Genomic DNA, 26,766 nt, shown 5'->3' on the forward strand with positions numbered 1-26,766 from the left:
TCATTGTACTTAAAAATGTAAAATAGTTGCATGCTACCAATCTGTAATCTTTTACCACTTTGTAGGCCTATAATGTGACTTTATGTGTACCTGTATCGTTTTAAAGTGAACAATGGAAATACTTTATAAACTAATTCATCTTACATTAGAAACATTTATTTGCTAAACAGTTACTGAAAAATCTACAATTCCATGTTTCATGTTAACACTTTGCAATCATTATATTCCCTAAGGAACTGATGGTTAGTTTAATTTTCCTATTAAAAGTGAACTTGAACATTGTGTAAGACATAAATGTGTAATAAAGCAAAATTATAAAGAAAAAAAAAAAGAAAGCCTACTGGTATGCTTTCCCTCAGTGCGGAGGGACAATGAGATTCATGTTATGGTACTGACAACCTGCTTCTTTTATAACAAGCATTTAATTGGCCTACAGATGATTCTTCCTTCTCTCTGTGTATATAGTAAAACCTTTTACTCCCTAACATAAGGATATTTACAGTAAAATATAACTGATTAAAAAATTCTCTTTACCTGGAAAAATTCAGCACCAAAATAAAGACACTTAGAAACAACTTTTTTTTCTTTGTCTTTAAAATACCCTTGCAGCTTCTGCTTTTGGGGACATCTCTAAAGGACCTTGAATACTTGCTAACTAACTTTTATCTCAGTATTACATCAAAAAAGGTTTGGTCAGGATGAGCTTTGGGCTGTTGAACTTTTACCAGGAAAAGAATTTCATCTTTTTTTAGACATACTTCGTCTCCTTCATTTTGCCCTTTAAACAATGAAATCTCTTCCCTTAGAAATAGGAACTTGATCAAGAAATTCAGCTCCTTGCAAATCCCCAAATTCACATCTGAGGGGAGCTGGACAGTAACTCCTTTGAGATGCTAAATTTAACCTTTCCTTTTTAACTCAGGACTTTTACTTAATATTAAATCTATTCAGGTCTGTGTATCACCCTAGCTAGGTGAATAGTTTTCTGTTAATGTTTAGCTGTGCTTTGTAATTGTGAGCATTATTTTCATACCTGTGACTGGCACACATTAAAAACTTAGAGCATTGTTCTCCCATATAGATTTGTGTGGTCTCTCATCTCTTCATATTTTGCCACCTCATACATCCATTCTCCTCAAGAAAACTCAAAGAAGTTTTCTAATGCAGCCAGGCCCCAAAAGCTAAACCACGGCACAAGGGGGTCCTTTTGATCTGGCTCTTGCCTCACTGCTGAGCATGAGACTTTCACTCCTGAAACTTGATAAATGGCAGACCCTCCCCCCCCACACACACATTATATGACTGTTTCCTGTTTACTCCTTACCTACCTTTTTCTCTCATCCTTGTATTTGAAACTAAATCATGGCTACTGGTTCCTCACAATGCAATTCATACAACCTTCCCTCCATTCTTCCTCCACTGCCAATCAGGAGGTTTCCTCTGTTATTTCCATAGTATTTTATTCTCTGCTGCTTTGTTAGTACTTATTTTCTTCTTCCACTGACTAATGAGCTCTTTGAAGGTTGGGACTACCTCTCATTTATCTTTGTGTTCCTTAGGTATTGACAGAGATATAATAATAAGATAATAATCTTTTAATAATATCAAATAGATGATAAAATCTCTTGGCAACGAGATGGGCTCAAGGAGCATAGGCCCTTCTTGAGGGCATTCAACTGAGGCTTAAATTCTAGCAGACTCAAATCAAAAAGACTCAAAAGAATCTTCAACAAAACTAAGAAAACTGTGACAGGGTCCTATGTTTTCAGGTTAGACAGATTTTTTCATTTTTCACTCTTCTCACTTACTATAACAAGCTTTTGAACAACAGCAGATGTCATTTTTCATGTGTCTTCCACTTTCTTATTTTAACTCTCAACTCTTTCTCAGAGTTGATGGGAAACACAAAGTTGCTGTCTTCAGAACGGTACTGGACAAGGCATACCTCAGGAATTTGGCTCAAGCAGAGCACCTGAATATCGTAGAGGGTCTTTTGGACTGAGGGTGAGTACTCTCCTTTGTCATAGGGACCAGCAAATTTCTCCAGGATCAGATCCCGAACAGTGGCCCTAAAACACAAAAGAAAGACAGAAAACTCTCAGTACTTCTAAAAGTGCATTATTAAAGCTAACTCACCATGACCTTTATATTCTCCAGAAAACAATTTTATTGCTGATTTCAAGAAATCAGTGTCTTGGGACTGGAGTGGTTGTGCAGTGGTAGGGCATTTGCCTTGCACGAGGCTGACCTAGGACGGACCATAATTCTATCCCGGCGTCCCATATGGTCCCCCAGGCCAGGAGCATTTTCTGAGTGCATACCAGGGGTAATCCCTGAGTGTCACTGGGAGTGCATACCAGGGGTAATCCCTGAGTGTCACTGGGTGTGGCCCAAAAACCGAGAGAGAGAGAGAGAGAGAGAGAGAGAGAGAGAGAGAGAGAGAGAGAGAGAGAGAGAAAGAGAGAGAGAGACCAGTGTCTTGTACAAAATTAAAAAAAATAAATTCTAATCTCTATTCCCTCCCCACACACACAACCATCATTAGGCAATCTTTGTAACATGATCTGAGGGTCCAACAAAACTTTTATGTTTGAAGAATCTACAGACAACTCACCATATTTCTAACTCTCCAATTATTCAGCTTGACTGGTTCTTTGAAAATTTTTTGAGGGATGAATGTATCCCTCCACCCCAGACTGTGTTAAGTGTTTTATGAGAGTAGTTTATTGATTTAATCCTAAAATAACTGAGGAAAATACAGTAATTACCCACAATATCTAGATGTGAGGAATCTGAGCTTAAAAGAGCCAAATGCTCATTCTAAAAATGTACATATAGTGGGAGACTCAACTAATACCCTAAATTTGGCATTTTCAGGTTTGTGTTTTTCTGTAATATAAGTGCATCAGACTTATAATGGTGGAACACTTGAAATAAATATATACATACATATATGTATGTATGTGTATATATACATTTATGTAAGGATGAGATTATTTTATAACACTTTTGAACCAATCACACAATTAAAGGAGCAGAGCAAAGCTATGACAGTGGGAGGAGGCTAGAAAGATGGGGATGGAAATAGTCTCTAGCTCATCATAGACTATAAGTTTCTAACAACTAAAAACCTTCAGCAAAGGAATGAACAGAATACTTTATCAAAAAGTAGTCTGAGAAATCAGAGGCCTAATTATCATTTATCAGGTATTATATAATAATAGCCATACTTTCAAATTTTTATCATTTTCAAAGCAATGATCAACTGACCCCTTTTTCCTGGGGTCGGATTTCCTGAGCTATGGAACCTCTTTCAGTGTTTGAAAATCCTTGGCAAACTTAGATTACTTGGCCACCTTCATTTAGACATACCTATGAGAAGAACCAAAGATCATTATCCTTATCTGATACAACAGTTCTTAAAGTATGGTGTCTGGCCCGTATAATCAGTATATCTAAGTATATCAAAAAATTTTCCTTAGGCTTCAAACTTAGAGAATCAGATTCTTTTACAGGGCCTAGTATCTGCATTTTAATGAGTTTGCTGGATGATTCTCATACTGTCTGAAGTCAATTAAAAAAAGAGAGAAATTAAAAAAAAAAGAGAATCGGGGCTGGAGTGGTGGTGCAGCAGATAGGGCATTTGCCTTGCATATGCTAACCTAGGATGGACCGCGGTTCGATCCCCAGACGTCCATATGATTCCCCAAGCCAGGAGCGATTTCTGAGCACATAGCCAGGAGTAACATGAGCGTCACTGGGTGTGGCTCAAAAAAACAGAGAGGGGGGGGAGGAGAGAGAGAGAAGAGAGAAGAGAGAGAGAGAGAGAGAGAGAGAGAGAGAGAGAGAGAGAGAGAAAGAGCGAGCGAGAGAGAGAGAGAGAGAGAGAGAGAGAGAGAGAGAGAGAGAGAGAGAGAGAGAGAGAGAGAATATCAAAACATTAGATGGCCAGATGGCCCATTCCAGTCATTTATCTAATAGCATCAAAGAATCATGGGCACATTTACTAACTAAAGGACTAGTGTCTTAACTAGAACAAAGGCTTTTGACCAGGAGGAAGTTGAATTGAATGGCCTTTAGGTTTCCCTTTTAGACCCTAGGTTCCATGAACTACTCACAGGGAAGAGGGCAAGCTTTGTCTCACACCTACATCAGTACAGCCCCTAATGCACATACCAGGCAGCCTCAAAGTCCACATCTCTGATCCTGTAACGCCACTTGCAGTACACCTGGGTGGCAAAACACCGGTCCTTCACCTCAGGAAGAGTAGTGAACTGATCTTTGATGAATCCTTCAAATCCAGACTGGGTTGTTTTCAAGACCTTGAGGTCTTTGATTCCAGAATGAATGACTGGAGAGCCTATTTTAAGTGAAAAATATAGGAGGGGAATGAAGTCATGAACACAAACAGTGCTTTCTCCCTGCTATCATATGCTGAAGCTTCTAGTTTTCAGCGCACAGTGTGTCATGTTTGTATATTAACTATGTTACTTCCCAGTTTTTCAGTTATCCATTCTCCTCTGCAACACATTTGAAGATGGTCAATCTTTCCATCTGCCCAGACAACACTGTCTTCAGACAAAAAAGGCCAGAGAATAAGCTTCCTGGTGTGTTGAAGGCACATAAATGAACATATTCTCAGCTACATGCAGGGATATTATTGGCTAAATTCTTTCCCATATTTTGAGCTCCATAAAATTCAACAGACAATTGTACTGAAAATTATTAATTAGGTCTGAAAGAGCAGTTTCTCAGTCTGCCACTGTAACTCTCTTCATGGGGGAGGGTGGAAATGAAGCTGGAGGCTTGTGCTGATTATTTACACTGGCTAATGGGGTCCATTCACCACCAGGTCCAATAGAAACCTCAGTTCCGCTGTGATTATGAGCTTAGGAAAAAACATTTAAGGCAAGGGTTGGGATGTCAGGTATCACTATGCCATATATGGCCTTAGTTGAAGAATGAGGCTGCAACTCACAATCCTCAATTACATTCCAGACCTGCACTTAATAATCCAGTGCCTTATAGCACTTCTGTGACTTCAATTTCTATGGATAAATTAGAAGCTGGAGTTTTAGACGTAGGTAAATAAGAACTACAGTTTGATATTTTCTCAGGCAATTGTGTATACCTACCAGAGAAAGAGAGAGAGAAATGACTAGATAAAACTGATAAAGTGATAAAGCTGCTGATTAGATATATGCAGATAAATAATATTTTCTTGCCACAGGGTTCTGGGTATATATATATATATATATATATATATATATATATATATACAAAATTATCATTTGTTTCACATTCTCAAGTTCCCATGGAAACTATATTTGAAGATGGATCAAAAGAGAGATAACAGCATGCTTAAATGCCTTTCATTGACCAGGTTTATAAAATTCTAAGTGTATACACATAGTTTGGCAACATCCGCCTTTTTAAGTGCAGTGCAGAGCTGATGCAAGTGAATCTGTTTCAAATCTGAAAGAACTGCAATGTAATCAGTATATGTTTCTGTTGAATGAAAGACTGGATGAGTACAAAATTGACTCACAACAAAGATTACTTAATCTCGTGAAGTCTCTTTCTCTTCCAGCTAGTTGTTCTCTATCCATCTTCACTATTTCCTTTCCTGATTACCCAACTAAATGCCCTCCACTCTCACACACAGTGTGACAAAACTAGAGTAGGCAGGGATCAGCGTTAGCTAAGCTGACTCATGTTTGCTTGCCTTATTTTTTTGTTTGTTTGTTTGTTTTAAAGTTTATAGCGTATCTGCTCACAACTGTTTGTTAAATGTTTTTCTTTTGGGTACTACTAGTATTTATGGGGCTACACCTGGCAAAGATAAGGAGTTATTCCTGGCTCTGAACTCAGGAATCACTCCTGGCAGGTGAGGCAGATTATAAGGAATGCTGATGATGGAACCTAGATCTATTGTATGCAAGGCAAAGGATCTATCCATTGTACTATCTCTCCAGCCCCAACTATTTGTGTTAAGGGGAAATATATGAAAATAGATATTAGATGATTATAATAGCTCAGATACAGATGTCTGTTAAGCCTTCCTCCATCCCCACCTTGCTCTCCTCTTGCCCTGGAATTTCACCTTGAGACATCAATGGCCTGCTGCCCTGGTAACCATTAGCCAATGCCCCTCTTAAGAGGAACTTGACATATTTGGGCAAAAGAATGGACTTCTGCTCGCTCCTTCTACGGTCTCGCCTTATTTGAAAAAGGACAAGCTCACCATCTGATTGGACATTGTGTTTGAACCTGGACTTTGGATTGGTGCATTCTATAAGCCCTACTTTCCATATCGATCCTCCTCCTAAGGTTCCTTAAAACTATAAGTGACACCTCCCTAGATTGCCCAGGGGTTCCAGTTTCAGTTTGAAAGACAGATCTGGTGCCCCAGCTAGCTGGAATCAATAAACCTGTTTGCTTTTGCATTCTCTGAAGATTCATGGTCTTTATTTGAGGCAGTGGGCTTTCTTGGACCCTTAACATTTGTTAAATGTTTTTATTCAGGTAACAATTAATCACTTACCCATACTCACATTACTAGAAAATGAGAAAGGTGGAGTCTGAATAAATTGGTTATGAGATGTCATGCAATATTTTCTCCCTCCTCCATTTCTTTACAATAAAACACTTTCCTAGGTGATAAGAAAGTTTCATATATCCATTCCTCAGCAAGCTCTAAGGGCCTCAAATAGCCCCAAGCCCCGTTGGTCTGGATGGAAAACTGAAAGTGTCTTTTATAAAATTGCCTGAAAGTGTCATGAAAACTTTTAATTCTTAATTTTTTCCTTTTGAAATTTCAAGGACTCCTTAAAGGAGTGACTCCTTAAATTTTCATACACTAATATAATCTACTTCCATAAAAAGACTTCCAAGAGAAAAAAATCCCATAGAAATTAATCATGGACTTGTCATCAGGAATGGGAACAAGTAGTGGAAATCCTTGAAGAGGAATAAATAGAAGGTGAAGGAGAAAACAAAGGAAAACTGTTCCCTGTTTAATATTTATTTGTTATAACTGGCCTGAATCATCAGCATCTGTTAGCTAACTAGATTTTGGCTCCTCCAAATTTTTGCCTCCCAATTTCTGGACACAGAGCTGCAAAATGGTTGCATCTTGCTACTTAGATGCTCTGAATTAAAATACCTATGCTCTTTTTGCCTTCCTCTCCCAGTTATGAGAACTTGTGCCCTAGAAAATCACTATCACTGACCTTCTTTCTACCTTGATTTTATCATCTTTCAAATGGAAATGGTAATAAGACGTATTTCCTAGCGTTGATAGATGTCTTAGAATAGAAAAAAAAAAGAATAGAACAGCTGTTGCATAAGAATTGTTCCATAAAAGCTATTATTTTGGTTTGGCCATAATTGACTTTTCCTTATCAACTTCAGCCACCTGTAAATATTTCCTATGTTTCATAACGCTTCATTGAGTTCTGAAAACTTGCTCTGACACGACATCCCTATCGGCCCCTAGCCCTGGGATGAGATTTATTGATCTTTAGGGAGTGTCAGTCTAGCTGGGCAACTTTGAAAGGATCTGCTGCTTTCTTGCTTGAATTTGAAAATTGAGAAAACAGATGCATTTTCTAACATGCATTAGCCTCAGTTTTACACAAAATAAAATGTTTCATGTTCCCAAAGACAATTAACTATTGCCACTGTTTTTGGCAGCATGAAAAACCATCCTTCCTGGTGCATTCATCATTTTCTGAACAACAACAGAAAACTATTCTCTTTGAAAGTGAAAAAAAAAATTTCCTTGGCACACATTAGATACTCTGGATAAAATCAAAGAGCTTATTTTATCATCTCTGTTGGCAGTGCCCCAGCTTCTTTAACTCTGGCAAGAACCTGAGCCTTTTAAATCCATAGACCCATCCATCAACTAAAAATATGACGCCTTGAATACTTTTTAAAAATATTCCAATGTAGACTAACAAGTAGTCAACTAAAAAGATTGTCCTTTTCTGGGTTAGTTCCCATCAAACCACTTAATCAGCTATTTTTACTTCACTGCCATGGTTCTGGAGTAATGCAAAAAAGCAAGATTTTTACATCTCACTTTGCATTTACATAATCTTTTCTAGCTTTTCGTGTCCTCCTACACACTTAACAGATTGTGGTTTATCTCTCAGAGAAGCATGCATCCTACCCTTTAGCTCTCTAAGGGAAAGAAAACTCACTGGGAATTAATAGAAAATCAGCCCAACGCCTTACCTACGCATCAGGTGGCACACAGCACAAAGTCTTACTAAGCTAAGGGGAAAAAAAAAATCCTGTCATGAAGAGGATAATTGCTTCCGCATTTAACACCTCCAAAAGAACATAAATAGCTAAAGGGGGCTATTTTAGAACTATATTAAAGCATTCTAGTAGAAAAACCTCAAATCTGTAAAGTGCTAGAAAAAGGTGAAGATCAATTAAATATCATTTGCTGAAGAGTCCACTTGACTCATGCAGCGAGAGTGAAAGGTCCATCTGCGCCTCCATTCTGGATGGGGAGAGAGGGCATAATAACTGGTCTCTTGCATACTAGGTGAGACTTGAGAACTGTTTAAAAGACTATATTTGCCAAGAACTTTCCTTTTAGAGGAAGGAAAAATACATTTGCTTTGACATCAAAAATTCATACATAGCCTCCTTTGCAGTATCATTTCTTTCCTGGATCTCCCACCTCCTACCTACATCTCACTATTTTTTAATCTACTCATCTAAAATGTATTCACCTATAAATCTTCACTTTTATTACCCCCCTTTCTTAGAATCTTCCTCCTACTTCATTTCCGTATCAGTAGATTTTTTTTAAAAAATCACTCAGACGATGTATATGTAGGTTTACCTTATTTTGAGATCTTCTCCAGCTGCCTTCGCTTTTTGCTATGTTTTAGCTGAATTTTTATTGTTAGCGTCAGATTAGAAGACCTTTTATGTTAAAGAATTGTTACAATTTAAGTAGCACGGTGGTTTGGGAGTCAAATTAGTTCAAATTACTAATTCAAAGATTTCAGGAAGTCACCGAAACAGTAACAGTTTAGCTAAACCTGTACAACTTAAAATGGCTACAAACTAAAAACACTTATTTCACAGACACAAGAGAGGGACAAGGTCTGGAAGATTCAGATTCCAAATAACACCTAAACCAAGAACTTGCACCGCCCCATGCATCGCCCACTTCTCCCACAGCTTGAGAAGTCCCAAATATAACATCAGCTCTCATCCCTTTGGGTGAGCAGATTTATCTTTTTAGATTCTCCATTGGAAATAATAGGCTTTGAAAATAGCTGTAAGTATACTCTTAATGACATAGCTTTAAATGATTCACTAGAAGAAAAAAAATAAACAGTATATCAAGAGAGTCATAGCAATTCTCAGGACCCAACTTGGTGCTTGATATTTAGTCTTCTTTCTGTAAATGTTTGTTCCATGGATAAGACTGAATTCAATTCACCAGGAAAAATCCAATTACAGATCCTATTGAGAAAATTCCCCATGGGGAGCTGCATGGCTAAATGTGCAATTTAGTACATGTTTGAAGAAGAAAATTCCCATCATGTCAGCCAGGCCCCTACCAAAGGACCAAAGTCCACTTACAAGCATATAACAACAACCTTTGTCACGGTTCTGTGTGTCCGAGGGTATGCATAAGGATTTGAGTGTATTAATGATTATTTTCCTCAATTATACCTGTAGAAAAGCTTTTTTCTTCCTTCACAGTTTTGGGGGATAAAGTGAGACTACACCTTAAAGTGCTGAGAGCTTATATCCTGTTCAAGGCTCAGCGTGTGAGCAGTGTGCAGGGTACATCAGACCCAGATCTCTGGCATACAATGATTATGTACTAGCCCTTTAAAGTGTCTCCCTGGCTTCAAGAGTCTTATGAAAACAAGTGTGCTCGGACTCACCTCATAGCATCTGTAATTTATCTCTTTAAAAATAAATAAAATATTATTTGTGCAGAATATATTTGCAGAAATATATATTTGCAGAAATCTATATGTGCAGAAAATATTTGTGCAGAAAAATAGGACCCTACTTTTCAAAGAGGGGCAGGGTACAAATATCATCTTCATAGTCAGAGATGGACATACTTAAAGATGGACACAATAGGAGTGCACACACATTGTTCATATGCTGAAGGCATCAATAATTTTTCCCTGTATTCAATTATGATAGCTAGTAGAGGGATACTAGACTCTCGGCAAATCAGGCAGAAGCTTCTGGAACTTGGCCACAGTGGCAGCGATCCCTCACGGCAACGGTAGTTCAGTGCAGAGAGCCAAAGCCTTGCCTAATTATGGTAATGAATTTATCCCTGTGCAGCAGTCAGGTAACTAGGATTCAGGCTGCTTTGTGCAAGGCAGTGCCTCCTCACTGTATTATCTCTCTGACGGTTATTATTTTGAGGCACATAATTACCACACTTCACCATACCAACTGCCCAAGACTGCACCACTCTCTTTATGTGACATCTAGCCTCCTCTTCATTTCTTCACAGCCCTCTTCTCACACTGCATGGTAATCTTAGTTTTGCAATCTAAGACCAAGCCTTGTTTCTGTACCACAGATGAGTGTGATCATCTCTATTCGACCCTTTTCTTCTGACTTATTTCACTTAACCCTTCTGTAATAAAAATTCTCACAGTTCATTAAATCTATTTCCTTCTCCTCCTAGCTACAGAATTAAATTGCGTTTTCTAATTTTCCTTGCAGTAGGTAAGATTGCTATCAGGCTTTCTCCTTTAGAAGTGCCAACAAGCCCAGTGTCGTGCTTGTGAAATTTTTGCAACCTTCTTTTGCCCGCTCTGAGCTCTTTTATTCTCCTGCTCTGATCTGGAGATCTATTCTTTTTTTTTTTTTTTTTTTTGGTTTTTGGTTTTTGGGCCGCACCCGGCGGTGCTCAGGGGTTACTCCTGGCTGTCTGCCCAGAAATAGCTCCTGGCAGGCACGGGGGACCATATGGGACACCGGGATTCGAACCAACCACCTTTGGTCCTGGATCGACTGCTTGCAAGGCAAACTGCTGTGCTATCTCTCCGGGCCCTGGAGATCTATTCTTAAGATGATCACAAAAAAAAAAAAAAAAGAAAATGGTATGGATACATCAAAGCAAGATTCTTTGATAACTTTCTGGATATGCCCCTCCCCTCAGTAAACTGAACTTTGACCCCCCCAAAAAAAAACACCAAAATATTCCCTGTAAAGAACCACTGTATAGATTACTGTTTTAAACACACTTTGTTATCCAAGTAACTTTCTCTTTCTTGAAATATATTTTTTTATTGCTTTTGACTTCTCTTTATCCAGTTGTCCCTCTTTCTCTGACCAGTCTTCTATTGCTCATTCAACTTTGCATCTTTTTATAGTCCTTGAGTTAGAGGTTGTTCCCAGAACTTAAGTCTCTTGATTTTCTTATTCCTATTGTGTATGTTTTGTTTTGTTTTGTTTTTCTGGAAAAACTTCTTCCCCTTCCCCACTCTCCCAGACTCACTCACTAACCATCACCTAGTCTGTCAATGGTTTTTAAATCTGTCTCTATCCTTCATTTCCAAAGTAACCAGTTTCACCTGAAATTTTTTTTCAGGGAACTATTCTCCTTACTAAGACCTTCACCCCAGGCTCTTAACTTTAGAGCAATTTTAACTATCCAAGCACTCAAACTTACTGCATACTTTTCATTAATGCCTCTTCTAAACTTTTGCAATCTCTCCATTTCTAGTTACACTGCCTTTGTTCAAAATAGATAATTTCTTCATCTTTGCAACAAATCCCAATATACCTCACTATTTCTTGTTTGCCCTTCACTTCATTATAAACAAGATTTAAGAATTACTAAAGTGTGTTCACTCATGACTTCTCTGGGTCCCTATTTTCCTTCCAAAATAAGAAAAATGGTTATTATTATGATTTTGATCATCTTGATACTCATAATAATAATAGTATTTAAGAAATACTCTGCCAAATGTTTTTTTATTTCTTATGTTTTTTTTTTCTTGGTCACTTTCAGTTGTCCTTAGGGGATGCTCCAGGCATCACTCCAGGCACTGTGACATGTGATACTGGGGATCAAATACTCAGCCCATAGAGGTAGTCTCCATCCCCCAGATACTTTACATTAATGCCTCCTTTAAATCTCTGGACAATTATTGGGGTGAACCTTGATCTTTTTTTATCTTCCAGATGAAAAAAATATTGAGTAACTTGTTCATAAAATTATTAAGCAAATGGATCTCAAAGTCAAATATAGTGCAATCTGATTCCAAGACCTATGCAAAAATGCCATCAAGTCACACAAATCACACATGAATCCTTTCAAAATTCAGCCTCACATTAACTTTTTCACCTTTATCATTTCTCCTTATATCCTAAGAACTAGAACTTTAGGGCATGCTACCATTCTAAAATTCTTCTCTTTTTCTACACTAAAATTACTTGGCCAGTATGGTAATAGGCATGTGGCCAATTTTCAAATTATTTTAGTTACTTTCTTCTCTTTCATAATTCTTGTATTCTTTTCTTTAATTATAATCTCTTTTCCATGTCCAACTGTTTTTCCAAGTCATTGAATCAATTAGAAAAAAAATTTATTAGACTATTTGCTCCCCTATCAAGCCTTCCAGACACTCCTAAAATAAATAGATTTTCTGCACTCCTTCGCTTATTGGACCCATATATATATATATATATATATCTTCTATTTATATACTATAAACTCACAACTGTTAGAAAATGTCTCATTCACCTCTAATTCTAAAACTCTTAATATTCAGTGTTCTCAAAATCAATGTTGAATCAATAGTATTTCAAAGAATGACATAAGGGTAATCTATAAATTCTCATTTTAAAAAGTAGCATTGCCCAGAGCTAGTTCTTACCCATTTATTATTTTAAATAATTGAAAGTGGAATGACAAATATACTACTTTAAAAATTACTTAAAATGGGGGCCGGATAGATAGCATAGTAGGAGGGCATTTGCCTTGCATCCTGCCGACCCAGGATGGGCCCCGGTTCAATTCCCTCCATTCCATATGGTCCCTCGAGCCTGCCAGGAACAATTTCTGAGCACAGAGCCAGGAGTAACCCCTGAGTGCCACCATGTGTGTCCCCAAGACAAACAAACAGAAAATTACTTAAAATGATTTAGCTAATCAATCTAATAGCCATTATCCACAGGTAATTATTAAGTTTTTTATGTAAGTAGAGTGAACTGGATTATTCTGTAAATATAAAACACATAAAGCCTTAATTAAAAATATCTTAATAATTTTATGATTACTACATATTTTGATATATTAAAAGTATAAATAAAATTAATTTATTTCTACTCTTCTATTGTGACCCTAAAAAATTAAAAAATCATAGGCAATTAGGATGTAACTTAACAGTAGAGCACTTGCTTGCATATGTGAAGCTCTGGTTATGATCCCAGCATCTCACATACATAAAATTCTATATATGGATTTAATTATTTTTTTTGCTGAACAGTTTAGAATTGATAATTTATGAATGTAGCTATTGTAGTTTGAGAAGTCAGAAAACTTTCTCTGTTAAAGTCATATACCCAGGGCCGGTGAGGTGGCGCTAGAGGTAAGGTGTCTGCCTTGCAAGTGCTAGCCAAGGAATGGACCATGGTTTGATCCTCCGGCGTCCAATATGGTCCCCCCAAGCCAGGGGCGATTTCTGAGTGCATACCAGGAGTAACGCCTGAGCATCAAACGGATGTGGCCCAAAAACAAACAAACAAAAAAAAAGTCATATACTCAAGTAAAAGAGGAAGGAAAGAGTAACAAGAGATGAAGGGAAAAGAATTGCATTTGAATTATTAATTGAATTAATAAACAATTCAGAGAGTTAATCTACCACTTTTTTAGATGACTTTATAGATCATTATATTTTCAACTTAATTGAATAAGTTATTTAGTCTTCTTTATATGGTCATAATTTTATAAATGTAATCTAAAACTGAGAAGGATCTAGCTACATGTAGAATTTAATACAATGAAAAATGTTGGGGTGGAAGCAATAACACAGTGAGTGGTAGGGCATTTGCCTTACACAAGGCAACTTGGGACAGACCCGGGTTTGATTCTCAGCATCCCATATGATTCCCAGAACCTGCCAGGAGTAATTTCTGAGATCAGAGCCAGGAGTAATTTCTGAGTGCTACTGAGTATGGTCTAAAAACAAAAACAAAACAGGGTCAAGTAATACCTTATCCACTAAAATTTACAAAGGAAGGAACTTCTATTTAACCCGAAAGTATTTTTGATATTATGAGATATAGCTTTAGATTCTTACTAGAGAGCTAGAGAAGAAAGAGAAGTTAAAGAAGTTACAGAAAGGGTTAAAAAAAAGAGGAACAAATAGGAAAGAGAAGAAGCGTAGGAAAAATAGGAAAAAAAGTTTCCGAGCTATACTCAAAAAAAATTTTTTTTGTTTTTTTTCGGGCCACACCCGTTTGATGCTCAGGGGCTACTCCTGGATAAGCACTCAGAAATTGTCCCTGGCTTGGGGGGACCATATGGGACACCGGGGGATCGAACCGCAGTCCTTCCTTGGCTAGCACTTGCAAGGCAGACACCTTACCTCTAGCGCCACCTCGCCAGCCCCAGAGCCATACTCAATTTATAATAATCATTAAAGTTTATTTTGTATCAGGACAGATACATGTATTAATTTAGTTCCTTGAAATTTAGAGGTCTTCTAGTTTAACTCTTAGTCAACTATTGAACATTCTGTGAAAGCCTCAATAATTCCCCCCAAACAAGAATTGGGCATTAAAAAATGTGTTAAGTTCAATCATCACTACTAATAAGATCTGTATTGTCATTATATTCCACAGCTAATTTTAAATTATATGGTTAATAAAATGATATAGTTATTGCCATTTTTAAAAAATCCTCTTTATAGTAATAGTAATTACTATTATATAAATAAAACATTAGATAAACTTGATTATTATTTACTAGATATTTTCTATAAATGTTATTTTAATTATAGCACCCCCAAAATATCATTGGTTAGAAATTCAGAGTTTTAGTTTGCTGTTAACTGGGTCTTTTTTATTTCTTTCTTTCTTTCACCACAAAATCAGGAAATAATTCTTTTTAGTTCATTACAAAGGAGCATGGCAAGGGAATAACAAATGGCCAAAAGCAACAGAGCCTGAGATTTGGTCTACAGAAGTGAGCTTTCCAAGTCGAGGAGTGAAGGACAAAGTGACACTGGAAAATGAAGGGAAATGAACACACTGGAGTGCTGGTGGTAGTGTTGAAATGTTGTACACATAAACCCTTACTCTTAACAGTATTTTAAAAACTGTGATTAAAATTAAAAGTCAAAAAATGTATCCCATTGAACTCCCAGGTATGTCATAAAATGTATTATTTTATTTTTTTTGTTTTAAGATAAAAAACAAACGATTCTTTAAGTTCAAATCAACCGTGTTACTTACCATTTTAGGTTTATAATTCTTTACCATTTACTTCAGTGTTAATAATCATAGTTGTTTAGAAGCAGAAACACAAAAATAGCTATTGCAGAATAAAAATATGAAAAATATTTTCTCACCATTCCTCATCTGTTCAACCTCACAGAAGTGCGTTCCAGTGGGAGTGTGAATAAATGCATGGACATGCTTAATTCCGTTCTGAAAATTAGAAAAAAATGTGTTTCCAGTAAAATTTTTGCATATGCCATAAAACCAGTTTCTTTAATTAAATGGAGATCACAAAGAAATGAGATAACCTTTTCAAAACGTTTCCAAGGGACCTCTTCTACACAAACGTGAGCTCGGGTGACATGGCTAAAAGAAGAAAGGAAATGCTCACAGATATTCAGAGCAAAGACTTCTATGTTTTTGATCTGGAAAAAAGGAAAAACAAATGCTAGCAGTCAAAATAAAAACACTTGCCCCATTTAAAAATAAAATGTAAATACCCATAGCATCTCAGAAAAACACAAAATGACTTTTAAAAAAGAGTTGAACAGTAAAATTATTGTGTTTTTTTTCTTTCCCAGCACTTTTGTGTTGTTACCAGGACTAAGGTCTGCACAGTTATTGCTTACATACTTGGTTTCCCTGCTGAAAAGTACAGTGGAACAAATTTTAGTTTGGGTGTTCATACACATCTGTTTTGAGAGGCAAAATTAGCACCAGAGGAATTCCAACAGAAGTGCCTCTTTTTTTGAGTACTTATTTTTGATTATTGAGTTCCAGGGATTTAACTCACAGCCCCAGACCTACAAGGTTAGCACTGGGCCATAGAAAGCTCTTGAGAGAATGAATTTGGTCCTTTCACAAGATGAGACCCTATCTTGCTTTAAAAAAAAAATGTTAAAGAAGGAGATATGTTAATCAACGAAGGAGCAAAAAGTGACTTAACATTCAGGTTTTCCTCACAATTGGTGCAGTCATCCCTGCTCTATCTACAGTATTACAGAATGTTCTGTAACAGTCAGGTCTGTTTATGAGGCAGGCAGTGGACTACTTCATTTTCCAAGGAAAAATGTTCGTGAAGGGCTAGTTCAATTTCAATGAAATAAAAACTGTTTGATCAGCAATTTAAAAGTTTCATAGATTGTCATAAATCTACCGGTGGCCCAGTTAAATATAAGTTAACTAATATTTAAATGACACCAGGAGAGAAATAATACATTTTTCGATAAAAAAAAAAAAACCCAAGGTAGGGGCCGGAGCTGTGGTGCAGAAGTAGGGCTTTTGTCTTGCACATGGCTGACCGAGGACTGAACGCGATTCGATCCATATGGTCCCCCAAGTTAGGAGCGATTTCTGAGCTTTGAGTCAGGTGTAACCCCAGAGCATCACTGGGTGTGGCCAAAAACCCCAAACAAACAAACAAACAAAAAAAGAGAAACCCAAGGTGGTCATGCTAAAACATCATCTTTGAACAGACACAAGTCCTGTTTGAAGAGCACCATTGCCATTAGATATGGATATTAGATATGGTCATTAGATATGGTCAGGAAGCTGGAAAAGTCATGACATTAAAAGTAAATTGCAATAAATAGATTGCAAAATGTAATTGAACTAACATTTTTCTTCTATAATAACACCTGGAAGAGATATGGTGCTTTTTTTCTATAAATGCAAACCATTCTAAAAGAAAAAAATGTATAATATGACTCAAAGGAGTTCATAACAAATGTGCTGAATTCTATTCTGAAATTCTCTTGGGACCCTTGATTTGCAGATGATGATAGTTAAGAAATATGTGAAGTGTCAGATAGGATTCTCACTAAAAAGAAGTTTCAAAAAGTTGAGAACCAAAGGAAAAGAACACAGGGGTGAGCTTTGTTGTTGTTTTTTTTTTTTTTTTCATCCTTAATAGGGAGTGTTTGAACTACTTCATCCAAGCTGGCAGCACCGAAGTTCCCATTCAAGGCCTCTTACTTGCTAGGCAAGCTCTTGAAGTCACTGGGCATTTGTTTTTGTTATTAAGCAAGCTTTCTGTAAGTTGGTAATTTTAGAATAGAGCCTAAGAAACTGAGGTAGAGAGTCCTGGAGTCCTTGTTGTGACTCAGGAGCACTGTCACTCCCAGGTTGGGAAACCCAAGGAGAGAGAGCTTTGCTATGCTCAGTGGCTGAGGCCACATATTTTTTTCTCCTCTTTATATGTCACCATGAGCAAATGAAGAAACCTTTATATGAGCAGCTGGGGGGTTGAAAGGGGTGGTATGGGATGCAAATGGGGAACATTGGTGGGGGGAGGTCAACACTGGGGGTTGGACTGGCCCTGATTCATTGTATGTATGAGAGCCAACTGTGAAGGACTTTGTAAATCACAACGGTTTCAATAAAATAAAATAAAATTAGAAAAAATTGTATTTAATTGAACAATCATTGTTATTTATAATTATAACTATATTTATAAATAAAAAGTTATATATAGTTGAGTTTAGAGATATATTTCAACACTAATTATATTTAGGCATATTATTAGGCATATATTTTATATATAATACAAATGATATAATATATTATATATTAAGCATATATTTCAACACTATTCCTACCACCACTGTCAATCCCATCACCAGTGATACATTACCCCCTCTACCCCCAATCTCATTCCCTGCCAGCCACATTGGCAGTCAAGTGTAGTTGAGTCTTGCTTTAGATGTACAGCTAAACCACTCTCCCACATCACCATATTATTAGAAGCCCCAATCCCTGTTCTCCGTTTACTTTCCTTTCTCATCTACCTTCCAACTTGATTTCTCTAGTTACTACATTATACAACAACACATAAGAACACCTCCAGATGCAAAAGTCACAACAGGAAAGCAAAGAGAATATTAAAATAGAATAGAAAAACTTCCTATGACATAAATGTGAAAAGAAACCCTGATTTGAATCACCACATCTCTTCCAGAAAAGTAAAAAGGTTAAAAATAATAACACACTTGGGGCCGGCGAGGTGGCACTAGAGGTAAGGTGTCTGCCTTGCAAGCACTAGCCAAGGAAGGACCGTGGTTCGATCCCCCTGCGTCCCATATGGTCCCCCCAAGCCAGGGGCAATTTCTGAGCACTTAGCCAGGAGTAGCCCCTGAGCATCAAACGGGTGTGGCCCAAAAAATAAAAATAAAAATAATAACACTCTTGACTGAAACCCAATCACAATCATGTTTGTAACCAAGGTGTTTAAATAAAAAAATATTATTTAAAAAAATAATAACACACTCATGCTATAGTATAGCAAAGTTTACTTTAAGGAAGACAGTATCTAAAAAGAATAACACATACCCCTTTTAATTTTGCCAAGACATGAACGGTGTTCTTGATGGTATCAGTAGGAATTATGTCTGAATTATCTCCATACAGGTAATCTTTCTTGGAGCTCAGAGTAAGTTGAACTGATGTTGCCACCTGCTTAATAGTGTGATATTTTCCATCTCGTTTAATATGGAGAATTTTTACCATATCCTTTCCATAGCCAGTTCGGACAAACTCCACTTCATCATTCTGCAATGAAAACATAATCATCTTATTAAAGGTTCAGTGAAAGTAAACCTTCAACTGTGACTTCTTTAAGCCATATTTTGTCACATAATTATAAAAGTAAAATTTAGAGAATTCATATAATCATGATTCTACCCAACTATTGAAGAATAGGAAATTATAGGGAGAAAAGAGCATTCACTAAGCAGATAAATAAATCAAATTGACTTAAAGCTAGATAGATCGGGGCCAGAGAGATAGCATGGAGGTAAAGCGTTTGCCTTTCATGCAGAAGGACAGTGGTTCGAATCCCAGCATCCCATATGGTCCCCTGTGCCTGCCAGAAGTTATTTCTGAGCATAGAGCCAGGAGTAACCCCTGAGTGCTGCCGGGTATGACTCAAAAACAAAAACAAAAAAAGATAGATAGATGGCTTTCTTCATGAAGATGGTAATTTCTGTATCAAACTGTTTAATATAATCCTTTTAACAATTCTATGAGGTAGTATTATCCCCAGTTTACTAGGGAGAAACTAAGGTTCAAGTGAATCACCCTGTATCACATAGTTAGAAAAGTAATTGATCTACAGAATTTAGGTTACCATGTTGAAGGAATAAAAGAGGGCACCATAGTACCTTCCAATCTACCTAGTGGAAGGTGTGATGTTAGAATGTTGGAGGCATGATATTCTGTCATTAACAGAAAGGCAGCAACAAGTGGCACTCACTTCCACAACCCACACAGTACCTAGCTAGGAGTGCAGACCAGTTAGGGGTACAGACCAGTTAGGGGTACAGGCCAGTATGGTACAGACCACACCCACCCCCTGTATGGCTAACAAACAGCAAATGCCCATGCCAAGATGGGACCCAGAGAGAACTGCTCGATGATAAAAGCATGCACATCCTTTAGACAATGAACCCCAGCACAACACATAGAAAAAACCACACTATAAAGGAAACAGTGGAGAAACAACACAGAACACCACCATGCTTAAAGAAGATGCTTAAAGATGATAGCCCCACAGACCCAACAAATACCAGTCACCTATATAGCCTCTCTGATAAAGACTACAGAAAAATCTGAAGGATGTTCAAAGAACTCAAAGAAACCAAGGAACAAACCAAACAAATTATAAGTAAGAGTCAAGGTGATATGAAAATCAAAATGAGAAAATTTCAAACTGAAGTAATAGGACTGAAAAAACTTGGTAGGTGAAATGAAAACCTCACTGGACAGTGTCTCCAGCAGAGTAACAGCTGCTGAGAACAGAATCAGTGAGCTGAAAGATGAGATGCATAGCAACTCTGTACAACAAAAGAGATTGAAAAAGAGCCTTAATACAAATGGTCAGACAATGGAAAACATCCTCAAAGAATGTGAACATATTAAAATAGAAGTATTTGATAAACTCAACAAAAACTCATTAACAATCATTGGAGTCCCAGATAACCAGGAAGAAAATGTCCATGAAGAATCAATAGTCAAAGACATCATTATAGAGAAGTTCTTTTTTCTTTTTGTTTTTGGGTCACACGCGGCAGCACTTAGGGGTTACTCCTGGTTCTACACTCAGAAATCGCTCCTGGCAGACTCAGGGGACCATATGGGATGCTGGGATTTGAATCATCGTCCTTCTGCATGCAAGGCAAACTCCCTACCTCCATGCTATCTCTCCAGCCCCATTTACAGAGAAGTTCTCAGAGCAGGAGTGCATGCCACCATATCCTGGATGATTACAGAGTACCAGCTAAAGGAGATTCAAGGAAAACACCCCTAGGCACATTCTAGTCACATGATGACTAGAAATAAAATAGAAATGAAAAGGGGGAGGTTACTACAGAAACTGCATAAATTCAAGGATAATCAGAGGTTATTTTGAGAAACTGTATGCTACAAAAGAAGAAAATATGGAAGAAATGGATCAATTCTTGGATTTCTATAACCTCCCAAGATTGAACCAAGATAATCTAGTATCTAGGATCTGAACAGATCCATCAATTGAAGAAATTGAAATGGTAATCAAAATCTTCCCCAACCAGAATGATAGCACAGTGGTAGGTTGTTTGCCTTGCACACGGATGACCAAGGACAGAGCTGGATTTGATCCCCAGTGTCCCATATGGTCCCCCAAGCCAGGAGCAATTTCTGAGTGCATAGCCAGGAGTAACCCCTAAGCATCACCAGGTGTGGCCCCAAAAACAAAAAACAAACACAAGTCATCCCCCAAAATAAAAACCTAGGCCCAGATGGATTCATTAGTGAATTCTTTCAAACTTTTAAAGATTATCTACTGCCAGGATCTTCCAGGAAAATGAAGAAACTCCCAACTAGTTTCTCTGAAGCTAACATCACCCTGATAACAAAAGCAGACAGAGATACCACCAAAAAAGAGAATTATAAACCAATATCTTTGATAAACATAGATGCAAAGATCCTCAACAAAATTCTAGCAAATAGGATCCGATGTCTCATCCAGAAGGTCATACACCATGAACAAGTAGGATTCATTCCAGAGATGCACGGATGGTTTAACATATGCAAGTCAATGATGTAAAACACCATATAAACAAAAAGAAAACTAAAAATAATGTGGTCATACCAGTAGATGCAGAGAAAGTATTTGACAAGGTCCAACACTCATTCATGATGAACATTCTCAATAAGATGGGAATGAAAGAAACTTTTCTTAGTATAGTCATTTACAACAAGCCCATGGCAACTACTATGCTCAATGGGGAAAAACTAAAGGCCTTCTCTAAGATCTGGAGCAAGGCAAGACAGCCACCCCTCACTACTTCTGTTCATCATAGTACTGAACGTATTTGCCATAGCAATCAGGCAAGAAAAAGATATCAAGGACATCCAGATAGGAAAAGAAGAATTCAAGCTCTCACCATTCACATATGACATGATACTTTATTTATAAAATTGTAAATATTCTACCAAAAAGCTTCTAGAAATGATAGACTTGTGTCATAAAGTAGCAGACTACAAAATTAACACGCAAAAATCTATGTCCTATTTATATACAAATAATAAGAGAAGAGAAAGTAGACATTAAAAACAATCCCATTCACATTAGTGAATTCACAGTACATTCGAGTCAACTAGAGAGGTGAAAGATACACACACACACACACACACACACACACACACACACATACACACACACATACAAACACTACAAAACACTGCTCCAAGAAATAAAAGAGGACAGAAGGAAATGGAAACATGTACCCTGCTCATGGATTGGGATGATTAACGTAATTAAAATGGCAGCACTTCCCAAAACATTGAACAGATTTAATGCAATCCCTCTAAAGGTATCAATAACATTTTTTCAAAGAAGTGGACCAAACATTCCTGAAATTCATTGGAACAATAAACACCCATGAATAGCTAAAATAATCCTTAGGAAAAATAATATAGGGGTATCACCATTCCCAACTTTAACCTACAAAGCAACAGTCAGTAAAACAGCAGTGTTGGAATAAAGACAGACCCTCAGATCAATGGAATAGACTTGAATATATAGAGAACAGCCCCAAAATATACAATTAATTAATCTTTGATAAAGGAGCAAGAAGTGCAAAATGAAGCAAGGAAGCCTCTTCAACAAGTGGTGTTGGGACAACTGGTCATCCACATGCAGAAAAGTGAACTCAGACTTCTATCTAACACCATGCAAAGATCAAATAAAAATGTATTAAAGATCTTGCTATCAGACCTGAAGTCATAAGGTACAAAGAGAAAAACATAGACAAAACACTCCATGATATTGAGACTAAAGACATCTTCAAGGAGGAAACACCACTGTTCATGCAAGTAGAAATAGAAATAAATAAATGGGACTACATTAAACTTAAAAGCTTCTGCACTTCAAAGTAAACAGTGACTAAAATACAAAGGCTATTAATGAAATGGGAAAAACTATTCACCCAATACCCATCTTATAAAGGTTTAATACTAAAATATATAAGGTACTGGTGCATGGCACTCCCTCATTGACAATAGTGCAAATCACAGTGTTAGAAAGGAAAGAGTGAGAGGGTGAGGGAAAAGCAGAATGCCTATTCCAGAGACAGGCAGAGTGTGGAGGTGGGAGAGAAATGGGGACACTGATGATGGAAATATTGCAGGTGAAAGGTGGTGTACATTTTATGACTTAAATCAAACATGAATATTTCTGTAATCATGATGCTTAAAGAAAGAAAACATTATTTTTAATAAAGAGTTTTATAAAAATGTTTTGGAGCTGGAGTGATAGCATAGCAGTAGGGCATTTGCCTTGCATGCTGTTGACCTGGGATGAACCTGGGTTTGATCCCCAGCATCCCACATGGTCCCTCAAGCCTGCCAGAAGCGAGCATAGAGCCAGGAGTAACTCCTGAGCACCGCTGGGTGTGGTCCCAAGACAAAAAAAATGTTTAAAAAAAGAAAAATAGTAGGCCAGGATTCATGTTCAGGTCTGTTGACTCCAAATTGTGTATTTCTAGCAGCAGTGTATATATATTTTTATTCTACCTTTTTTTCACTATATTAAGCTGGAAATCTGTTAATCGCTCTCTTTCTCTCTTTATTTTAACAAGAGTCATAGTCAATAAAAATGCCCTCAAATCAACCAAAAGGATTTGCAAATCGCATCTACTTGCAGCTGAGAAGAGTAATTAGTGACGGGTCCAGAGTACCTTCAAGAGTTTGGAGAGGGCCTATGATTTTACCTAAGAGACACTTAAAGAGAGTGTGGTAATTGGTTCATTAGTGCCCTTGTCTGAAACTGGATCCCTTGTTAGCAAAAAAATCCATCTCCACAATTAGGTCCCTAGCTTTATCAGTGTTTTAGAATAAAGGGCAGGAGTAGAGGAACAGAACACATTATTTTATTTAGAATTGAAACCGAACATTAAAATGTCAATGATGCAAAGTGGCAAAAATAAAAGTGTGCAGTGAGTCTGGGAGGGCAAAGGTACCTACTATTTGCACCTGGTGGTATACATAAATAGACAAACTAATAATAATTCATTTTATTAATTTATGATCGAAATCTAATCATCAATTTTTATTAAAAATCACTAAATCCTCTAGAGTAATTTAAAAATATTAGCCAAAATCAGAAGTTGAAGTTGGTATTGTTATTGTCGTTATTGTTTAAAAGAAGTTACTTTTTAGTTGTTAATCAGTTGAGAAGGGGAATGAACTTGGGCACAGAGCCTGAAAGGACATGCTTCAAGTTGATCTCCAAACATATCTCTGAGATTTGGAATGTCTGAACAGAGTTCATTCCCTGTCACCCCATATGGTTTCCTCGTGCCCACCAGGTGTGGTCGCTGAGCTCAAAACCAAAAGTAATCCCTGAGCACAGTTCAGTGTAGGTTATCCTTCATTACAATGTCTTTCCAGTTTTTGCCCAAGTTAAGGTTGTTCAGGGTGTGATCCATAGAAAAGCAAAACTGTAGCCACTTGTTATATCTTCACCTCTGCTCACTTCCCCTGCTTCACACCTTGCCACAATCTATTTCAAACTTGTCTTCTGTTATGCTTAGCTTTTTGTGGCTTCTAAACTTTAGCCTACATTTACCACCTTTAGCCTTTAAAGTTGTATTCATTCTTTGTTCCTTTTATCTTTTGAAGGGGTGTTCATGTCCAGGGTGCTCAAAGCTTAAGGATTAATGCTCTGTGCTCAGGTATCACTTCAAGTAATATATGGGGAGTCAGTCATCTGTGGTGCTGAAGAATCAAAGTCAACTGCATGCTAGCCAAGCAATTAACCTACTATTTCTCCAACCCCATTCCTTCTTTCTTGAAAATCTGGTTTGCCGTGTTACTTGACCTCCAACCTCTTCACCTGCCTCATTTCTTAGTCATCCTCTAAGTCTCAGAAGTCACTTTCTTCCAGTAATCTGCCTGAGAAATTCCTTCAAATCAACAGTAGACACCCTTTTATGTGCTCTTGAAACACATTGTTATGCTATTATCAGAATCTTTATCAAATTGTTTGCAATCTATTCTTCTTGTGTATGATTCATTTAAGCATGGTGAACTATGAAAGAACAATTTTTATCCCAGTTGTCATGGCAACTCCATCCCATAGTGCCTACATAAATAGGTGCTTTTAAAAAATGTGGAGTGAATAAATGAACACTGTACCACTACTTTCACTGCCTTGTGGTGACATGGAAGAGTTAAGGCAAATACTTAAAATAGAGAAAAAGTCTCTTCACCTTAACCCCAATAACGAAGCTCCTCTTTACAGAACCATGGGAAAGTACCTTCTACCTTTCTGAGCACCACAGCCTAGAAATCAGACACCACCAGAGAACAAAACCCAGAATAAGCAGGATTGAGAATAGTCAGTGGCACTGAACAAAGTGTGCATATTGTTACAGAATGCTCCAGCCCAGTGCAGCCATAATGTAATTCATGCATGACACAAAATAAAAGGTCAGAGCTCCTTCGCAAGCTCCTAGGGAGGCCTCAGAGCCTCAGAAAAGCCTAAGTCATTAAGTTTGCTGAGCAATAAGTCAGAATTAAGAGAACATAACCATCTGAGACTGAAGCATGATTGAACAAACACAGTGTGGGATAGTCAAGAGGCTCTCATAGGACATCCCAGAAAAGATCATGGCAGTAACCAGAACTGAAGTTATTCTTCTCTATAAAGTCTCCAAGTCCTGTAGTTACCAAAATCAGAAGCAGGTACCAGAACCATATTGAATGTGATAGACTGAGTATGGCACCAAGATCTACATTAAAGATAACTGGACAGTAAAACACAGATTGCTCTCCAAGGAAAGAAAAGCATGTAGCTGAGAGGATGGATTCTGGGCCATCCCCATGGCCAGAAGTGAACCTGTGTTCTGATATCTGAATTAACTTTGTAAATGAAAACATTCTTCTCCAGCTGTAAAATAGAAATAATGGTAGATAATCATCCACTTTTCAGACTGTCAGAACGTTTAAAAAATAAAAACACCCAAGAAAAGAGGTCTAAGTTAATAATATGTGATCAATAAATGTTAGCTATAAATACCAAGAATAAGCAAGATTTTTGTGCCCACGGGTCCTTCAAATTACTTTAGAGATAAATGCCTATGTACCTCCAATTCAGACTGAGTTATAGAATCAGAGCCTGCCGCTATGACACAGCCTTTTTTTCTTTGTACTTGGCTTATCTTTGGTTTGTTTCTTCCTCAAACTTGCATGGTTTGAGGAAACAAAATCAATTACTACTTAGAGTAATACTCTGGACAAAACATCAGCAGACTTCACTGTTTTCCAGGTTCTATACAAGGTAAACACACACACACACACACACACACACACACACAGCACAACAACCTATTTCTTGGGTCTGTCTCAAAATACAATGGAGTGGGGAATCATTTGCTTGCAAATAATTGTAATCTAAGAGAAATTCTCAGAGATTTTACAATGAATTTTATGTATGTTATTTTTCCTCTTATTTCTAGTTCCTACAGAAATTTATGTTGATTGTCATTCTTCTAGAAGGCTCAGAGAACAGATTTGAGGTTAAAAAAAGTTGAGAAACTAAGAAAAAGATTTATGAACTAAAAGTTTTAAAATGACCAAATTTTTTAAAATTTTGTTGTGATTAGAATGGGTTACATATCTTTCATAGTAATATTTTAGGTACATATTAACATTGAATCAGAGAAATACCCATCACCAAATTTGTCCTCCCCCCATCCCAGTTCCCTTTCTGCAACCCATATACCCCACCATCAACCCCCAGGCTGCTAGAGTAGGTGGTCCTCTCTT

At 37.3% G+C, this 26,766-nt stretch overlaps 1 protein-coding gene across 1 annotated transcript in view; it reads right to left on the bottom strand.

Annotated features, from left to right (window-relative positions):
- The window catches only part of LOC126005944 (uricase), a 50,146-nt gene that overhangs the window by 8,567 nt on the left and 14,813 nt on the right, over nucleotides 1–26,766 (bottom strand). Inside the window, exons 2-6 of the mRNA XM_049771276.1 lie at nucleotides 18,790–19,008; nucleotides 15,771–15,887; nucleotides 15,594–15,672; nucleotides 4,177–4,360; nucleotides 1,946–2,069 (exon numbers count right to left, since the gene is read on the bottom strand). Coding sequence (XP_049627233.1) covers nucleotides 1,946–2,069; nucleotides 4,177–4,360; nucleotides 15,594–15,672; nucleotides 15,771–15,887; nucleotides 18,790–19,008 — 723 coding nt within the window. The remainder of the gene's footprint in view (nucleotides 1–1,945; nucleotides 2,070–4,176; nucleotides 4,361–15,593; nucleotides 15,673–15,770; nucleotides 15,888–18,789; nucleotides 19,009–26,766) is intronic.

The sequence above is a fragment of the Suncus etruscus genome, chromosome 4 (assembly GCF_024139225.1).
Source record: "Suncus etruscus isolate mSunEtr1 chromosome 4, mSunEtr1.pri.cur, whole genome shotgun sequence".
In the NCBI taxonomy this organism is placed as follows: Eukaryota; Metazoa; Chordata; class Mammalia; order Eulipotyphla; family Soricidae; genus Suncus; species Suncus etruscus.